Raw genomic sequence first — 8,416 nt, forward strand, 5'->3', positions numbered from 1 at the left:
ATTTGAAGAGTCAAATATGCTGTGCAAACTGCTGCAGTTTGACCTCAGGTGGAGTGCTCCCTGTTTTTTCTCAACATGTGTTTTTATTTCACTGTGTGTAGCCAATGGTCCCCTGACAGTTTATCAGTTGTGCACAGATCAGAGTGTAATGAGACTGCCAGAATTCCGCTTCCAGCAACTTGTGATGTTCATAGATGACTGAGCACTGGTGAAGGACAGATTTTGGGCATGGCTATTAAAAGCTTCACTAGTTGTTCTTGCCTGGTATTCTGTAGTTCTCTACAATCTCTGCCTCTACTGAGGAGTTAGCTTTCAAGAGCATTAGTGTTATAGGAATAAACAATTATTTTTAACACAAACATGCATGAATCTATACAAGGCATCATATAAAAACTAGTAAAAGTTTACTGAAACATCAGCATGAATGTTCATTTGAAAATTTGAAAGAATTAAAATATAAGTTAAAAACCAGAGCTAAAGCCCTGCTCTTGCAGTCAAGCAGTATTATACCATTTCAAATTGAATATGTTACTTGATAAACAATTATTTTTAACACAAAAATGCATGAATCTATACGAGGCATCATATAAAAACTAGTAAAAGTTTACTGAAACATCAGCATGAATGTTCATTTGAAAATTTGAAAGAATTAAAATATAAGTTAAAAACCAGAGCTAAAGCCCTGCTCTTGCAGTCAAGCAGTATTATACCATTTCAAATTGAATATGTTACTTGATTATTGCCTGAACGATAAACTATAAAAGGGGTACAGACAAGCCAAATCCCAAGTTTCTGTCAAATAACAGAGTAAAACACATGAATTATTTTGTTAAGTAAGAGAATAAATAATTATTTTGTAAATATGTAACATTTAGTGCAGTTAGTACCATCGTTGGTGTTAAATTGTGTTTCTGGAGCCATTATGCCTCATGATTCCAAGAAGTGAGTATGGCTTTTAGCTAGGAAGGGACCAGCAGGGTTATCTTAAAAATTGGGTTCAGAAGTTCTCTTTTTTATACATGAAAATGCTAAGCATGTACCTCGTGATATTAAATCTATATGGACAAGTAATGAAAGCCTTGTTATGAGAAGTTTTACTGTTATATCATTTTTTTTATTGTCTTAAGATGCTGTTCTCTTTGTTTCTCCTTTCCCACATTATTTCTACCACTACCCATTGTTTGACCCAATGACCTAACCTTTTGGGGTGGAATCTCGAATTCTCCTAGAGAATGCCACCTTATTCTAGTATTCCGGGTTTTTATAGTGCTCACAAAGTAAAGCAGCTTGTCTGTGGTATTGAAACCCTTTCCTCTGGAAATACATGACTGGATGGACTCTAGTATGCAAAAAATGGTCCTCTTAAAGTAAAAATGTTTTACATTTTTGTTAAAATTCTTGCATGCCACCTTGTGGTCCTTTCAGTTGGTAGTTAAAGAGGTGACAAAGAATAAGAAACACTGAAAGTCTCTGTTATGCTATGAAAATTGAATAGAATAGCTCAAAATTTCACAAGGAAATGAGCTGAGAATGACGATAGATTAATCACTCAAAGATACACTGAAAGTCACCCTAACGCTGAGCTGGAGAGGTAAGAGGAGAAGTTGACTTACAGAAGTACCAAAGAGCGGTATGGAAGGGGACCTCATGGGGCTAAGTTTTTCTCCTGCCCTTAGGTAGCATCAGCAATACCTATGTTATTCTTGGCAGATATTTAACTTCCATTGACAGAGACTCTAAATGGCCTTCCCAAGCCATCTGTTCTAGTGCTTTCCTATCTTTAATCATTTTTCTGAACACTTGATTCTTTTACTTAAAACCAATTAATCTTTAATGAACTAGTAATTATGGGGAGAAGAAAACTCTAATCTGTGTATTCCTTTTAACTTCAAGTTCAAGTGAAGCAATTTCAAGATCATACTTTGAAAACACATCTCTCTCTGTACGCTCAGTGGTGTGTTGCAATGACAACTGCAGGAATTGCTCCCCTACAGAGCAGCATTGGGAGTGTCAATAACTTTTTTTGTGTAAAAGTTAATGTTGCTAAGCAGATGGAAATTAGAAGGTAGCAAAAAGTGGTTACCACATCTCCAGGTCACTTATTCATGATCTAATTAGATTTGCTGCTTTTTGCATTAAACGCTGCTGTTTTGTCTTAACCTTGTTAGTTGTTTCCACTTCCCTGGGGTAAGCAGGTAACCTCCACCACCACCCTCCATAAACTGTGTTTCTTTTGTCCTGCTAACTCTGCAACAGCTGCCACAGCCCAGCTCACCCTCCTGTGCTCAGAACAGGATGGTTTTTGCACTGTGCGGAGGAGCAGGTACATCAGTCCAGCTGCTTCCCTGGGATGGGAGGATGCAGGAGCAGCCGGGAGGGAAGGGCAGCTCGGCTGCAGCCTCAGGAGCATGGATAACACACAGATGCTCTGCATTTTGCAGGGAGAAGCACCTACACTACCCGTGTTCTTGCATGGGAGTGGCTGCCACACACCAACATACCCTTTTTGAGGCAGAAGGAGAGCCACAACTGTGAGCTTGGTGAGGTCTCCAGCTGTGCAGAGCGGAGAGCATTTGATCTGGACAGCTTTTGCTGCTGAAACAACTGTCCTTGCCTAGATGGAAGACTGGTTGCCATTGGAGGGATTTAGACAACATACTACACATTCAGTTATGTTGATCTAGTTGTGAATTTATGCTTTCATCTTAATAATTTTTTTTTTTTTGAAGGATGGCTGAGCACAGAGGGAAATGTTATATTCCTGACAGTTGTCCATGCATGTGGAAAGACAGGGAATTTCTCTCAGGAGAAGTGATAGCTACACCATGTTACACCTGGTGAGTGACATGCATTTTGCATACTTCCAAATCATATGGAAACAAAGCCACAAAAGGAAATTGATACAGAGAACACCTTGGGTACACTGAGAATCAAAAATGTATATGCTTGTTTATAGCCAGTTACAGGATATCTTCTATTAGGTTCACTAATAGACTTGGAAGAGTAGATAGATTTTTGCGTGAGTGCTTCTTCAGGTCTGAAAAGGAAGCAGAAGATATCCAAATTAAAAAGCAGTCAAGAACAAATGCTTGATTCCACACATATCACTTAATCTCTGAAAGAAAAGGCATTTGGCATTTTGGAGAATAGAATATCATGAGAGAGAACCAAGGAGAAAAAAAGAAAAATTGAATGTATGACAGTGGTAAATAGACTGCTCCTTTGGGATGTGGACTGTTTGCAGTGTGAGTTACCAGTCAGCATGAGCGACTGCATAGGAAGAAGATGGGCAATAAAAAAAAAAAAAAAAAAAAAAAAAAAATTTTGAAAATGAGCTTAGCACCCAGCATGTCTTTAAGGAGCCTTACCTGACTCATATGGACGCAAAACAATTTGTTATCCATTATAATTTGCTAGCTAAAATAGTTATCTTCAGTTAAGTATATATTTAATAATAATAAAAATTTTGGCATGGCAGCTTTTAATCAGTTAAAAAGTTCATTGGTAAATCAACTGAGCTTATAAACTTACACAAGCAAAACTAGAGGCTGTCAGTACTACCTTCATACAAATTCATGTAAATCACTGAATGTAGCTGACAGGAAAAGCAATCCCACAAAATACAAGCATCTATTTCTTCAACTCATTCCATACTGAAATCTTACAGGTAGCAACTGGAGGTCTTTTGCATTGAATATGTGCAGATCTAAATCAAAATTTCTTGAGAAAAAATGTAATAATAATGTTTTATGAATGAGCATGTTGTGGCAAGGTGTCTTATCTATACTGAAGGCAGTGATGGAAATATTTGCATAAGCCATAAAAATGTTAAGATTTTGCATTCATTTCTTATGAATTTTTATTATACATATGTGCTGATGGCAAAATGTTCAACACTTTTCTGCCATGGCATCACCAATAACTTCAGAAGCAATCCACAGAACAGCTCTGTGTTTCAAGGTCTGAAAATTGTCTTCCGTTCATGAATTTCTGCATGACTTGAAATAAAGAACCTAAGAAAGCTTTTTCTTGAAAATAAAAAGAAAATTACCCTGCTATGAAAAGATACTGATTGTTAATTTTCCTTACAGTGTGTGTCGGAGAGGGATATTCAATTGCACTAGTTACCCCTGTCCTGCTGTATGCACTATTTATGGAGATCGACATTATTATACCTTTGATGGATTGGAGTATGATTTTGTCAGTGACTGCCAAGCTTACCTGCTAAAGGTAGGAGGATCGTTCATACATTTCCGTGTGTCCAAGTGAAAGTTTCCATGAGAGGGCAAGGATTTTGAACACGGGGAGATGTTCTATAGAAACAAACAGTAAGATACAGGCGCAGAACAGATGTGTCTGAAAGGAAGAATCTGTAAATGGCATGTCATGCTCAGCCATTTGAAAATGGTACATGGGTGTGTCCTTACGGATCTATGTGGTCTAGTGAAAAATAGAAAACAATGTTTTCTGTTCTACCTTAACCATGCTTTCATCACAATGAGAGAAGAATAATACTATAGACACTCTTCTAGAATTAGGTATAATCTATAGATTTATTTAATAATTATGTATAAACTCTGCTTGGCAGAGGGTTAGTGATGACCTCTGAGGCTGCTCAGAATCCTTCCTGAATGCGATCTGCATCAGATCTGGAGTGTATGTATATAATAATATCAAACACAATGATTTCATAATTCAACAATGAAATCCTTCATTGAGATTGTCTGGCAGCTGCATGCTAATGTTCCTCATAGCACACATTTACAGTACATTGCTAGCCTTTTTTGTTTAAAAATACCATTACTGATATTTAGAAGTATATTCTATTACTAACAACACTATTGTTTATTATCACTGTTGCTATTATTAAAGCTAAGAGTCTGTCTTCTGGGTTACAGCAATGTGTTTAGAAGAATATTCATTTTCGGTCAACCCTGACTGTCTAACCTTAAGAAAAAGCATGATTTCTCAGCAAGGACTACTGCAAATAGCTTATTTCTTGTATGCTTTAGTAGGGTATTCAAAGCTGTGAAATAAGATGGATTGGTTCCAGATTTTTTTCTCTCTTTAAAAAAAAAAAATTAGTAAAAGAGAGAGGTTTGGTAAAGATAGTAAGAATAACTCATAGCAAACTCCTGGCATGTATCTCATTGTCTCATAAAGGTGCTCTTACTCTTAGAGTTATACAAACCTGTGCACAAACCTTCATAGAATCATAGAATCCTTTAAGATGCAAAAAATAGGGGTTACTTTACCTGTAACATCATCTTGCCTCTATGATGAGGTGGAAAGGGGGGTTGTCATTTCTTAATTCTTATGCCATCCAGCCAGAGAGGCATGTAAGGCAAATCTGTGCTGCTTTTTCAAACTTTAGTATTATGCTGGCATGTTTTGCTTTTACAATCAAATGTCACTGGCCACTCTACTGGGTAAGAAAGTACCTATCTGGAAACAAACCATGGGGAGCACTTGGAGTCCAGGAATAAAGTTGGCAGCCACATAATTAAGGCATGTGGCACACTGCTGACAGGCCTTTCTTCAGGTGAATATTATGACAGAAATGACAAAAATGCTGCCTACATAGATCTGCTTTTCAGACTGTTCCGACTTTTTTCAGCTTTTCAAACTGTTTTTTTCCCCAAAATTAGCTAATGTGAGAAAGTATGGCCTAATTTGTTCATCATTTTTCTTTCCTCTTTAGTATATGGAAAACTTTCATGATCTATATTGAAGGGTTGTTTATTACAAATTAGGCACTGCATAATTATGTCTGGAACATATGATGTATCCGTGGGCTCATTTTTGCCTGTGAAATGTTTGGAGAAGTTTTAGGGGGAAAAAAAAAAAAGAAACAAAGGATGGGATCATATGGCAGATGCCCAAGAGCTTTGAGGGAACTACAATGCAGAACTGATGAACTATGTGATGTGCAATCCTGGAATCAGAGGAATGGAAGACGGCAGTATAACCAAATATTTTGAAAGGACTCCATGGCTGACTTTGGCAGGAACAGACCAATGTGTCTGATTTACATATGAAGGAACTTAACAGAAATTATAATAAAGAGAAATGACAGTTGGGGAAGAGTTGAACTCTTTTTTTTTTTTTTTTTTTTTTTTTTTTGGTAAAAGTAATTCCTGCATGATGAATCTTCTGAGTTATTCCGTGAAGACAATAATCTTATGGATGAGGATGATCAGATCAATATGTGTGTAATTTAGCTTAAAGAACTTCTGGAGACAGATTTCAACAAATATTTTATAGAGGCTAGTCTCTTATAGGACAAGAGTGAAGATTCTTTGAGACATGAATTAAAAGTTAGAAGTTAAAAGACAGGAATAAATGGCCTTTTTTTAGAACGGAGAAATCCCAGTGACATCCCACAGGGATCCACACGGAGAACTGCATTCAGCATCTTCAGAAACAATTTTGAAAAGGTAGTGTGAGGCTTGAGGTGGAGTGTGCTGATGGTAAGGAATCAGTCTGAACAGCAGAAACAAAGATGGACCACAAGAAGATCTTATGGCAGAAAACACTGCATGATAAAATGGAGGGTGAAATTCAACAATGACATAGGAAAATCAGTCAACAGAAAAAAATAACTGTAACTATGCTACCATGAAGATAGGCACTAAATTAGCTACTACTACACAGGAATGGAATTTTATGTGAGAAAAATATATGAAACAGATGTAATTGGCATCTTTCTAGTGGCAGCCTGAGTGATAATCCAGTGTCATCCATTCTCCACATATGCTTTTATTTGCATGTACACAATTACATCACAGTTCTACCAGATGCATATATGCAGTTTTACCACATAATGATGTGGTGCAGACATGATAGCATGATGAGGCTGCTCTGTTTTGAAATACACTCTGTTTGTTCCTAGAGCAGAGGTTCCCACAGTTGTCTCCTCATAATCATCCTCCCCTACATTGTGGCCAAGTGCAGTGACATTTTTTAATAGTAGTATCAAAGTAATATAATGAGTCTCCCTTGAGCTATTCTTTGTTCAGGAGGTATGCAAGACAACCCTGTCTCTTGTAGCCTCTTATCCAAATAAACAAACCAGATGAAAGGTGGGAAAGTATATGTAGTTGCAAAAGTTTAAATGCCTTGCCTAACACCTGTCCAGTACAGTCTTGCCACCTAAACCATGCTACCTGTTTTACAAACCAACTTTTATTTTTAAACTTAAATCATAGAAACATAGAATGGTTGGGCTTGGAAGGGACCTTTAAAGCTCATCTAGTCCACCATCCCTGCCATGGGGGGTATGTGCCATATGCTTCATGCTCCCCATCTGTAAGGTATTACAGAACAGATTCGATAGTTGCTAGCACACAATCCATTGACTTAATGGTAGTTCGCAGCGTTATTACGAGGCTGATTTTTACAGATAACTTAAAAGGCTCACCAAACACCTGAAATTGAAACAGCTGAAGTGGTTGTAATATTGCATACACAGCACTGTAATAACTTTTTCCTTTCCCTTTTACTAACCTTTTCCCTGTGAGAAGTGGACCACTTTGTCTCTGCTATCTTATTGACTCTAACCAAAGATGTTGTAGCAGTGCAATAAGGGAAATGCTAACGACAATAAATTTGTTGGCATATTAGTTCTTCCCAGACATAGAAGTCCAAGAGTTATAATCTGAAAACTGAATTATAATCTGAATCCCATGTTCCCAGTGGCACGATAATGCACTGTTCCCATCCGTGTTACCAGCCCCCACTGCTTGATTTGGCTGTTAGCCTCCATAAATGTGATCTGTATGAACAGCTCTTTAATTTGTCACTGTATCACACGGGACAAAACAAAGAAGCAATCCTTACCTTTGACTATATTTTTAATAAGGAGCTCTTGTGCTCTTATGGGAGAAAATTCAAGTATCAACTTCCAGCCAATTATAAAACTTCAAACTTTGTTTTCAACTTCATGATCATCTGTCAGGCCTTTTTGTTTAAGGTGACAGTAGGTGTATGAAAAAGCCCTTTATAACTAGTTGGACAGATATATTCATTGGTCAGAAAATTATCAAAAAGCTTTAATGCAGCAATTAAGAAAATTAGAGCAGTAATGTCTCATGAAAAGACAACTTAATCTTTTTCAAGGAATTAGGAGTTACATTACACACTGAGAAGTAAAGTCCCTGTATGTATAAGTGACATTCACAGGGAAGACATCAATATGTACTTCTAAAATTTTAAAACCTCAGTAATTTCAAAGGAAAAAAAGAAAAATCTTAGCCAAACAACTAATTTAAGTTTTATCAGTGTAGATCATGTAAACACTTCATTTTAGCTAATCTGAATATTGATGAATTTAAGCCAAAGAATTTCTTAATTAAAAAGATTTATATAGCTTGCTTGCTTCCATTTTCTTGCTTATTCTTCTGTATTTGATGATGCT

The 8,416-nt window shown here is 36.8% G+C and overlaps 1 protein-coding gene across 1 annotated transcript in view; it reads left to right on the forward strand.

The window, feature by feature from the left end:
- Window positions 1-8,416, forward strand: part of OTOGL (otogelin like) — a 95,155-nt gene that overhangs the window by 32,969 nt on the left and 53,770 nt on the right. The window contains exons 24-25 of the mRNA XM_035901681.1: window positions 2,730-2,837; window positions 4,092-4,230. Coding sequence (XP_035757574.1) covers window positions 2,730-2,837; window positions 4,092-4,230 — 247 coding nt within the window. The remainder of the gene's footprint in view (window positions 1-2,729; window positions 2,838-4,091; window positions 4,231-8,416) is intronic.

This window comes from Egretta garzetta, unplaced genomic scaffold (genome assembly GCF_000687185.1).
Source record: "Egretta garzetta isolate BGI_Z169 unplaced genomic scaffold, ASM68718v1 scaffold68, whole genome shotgun sequence".
Lineage (NCBI taxonomy): Eukaryota > Metazoa > Chordata > Aves > Pelecaniformes > Ardeidae > Egretta > Egretta garzetta.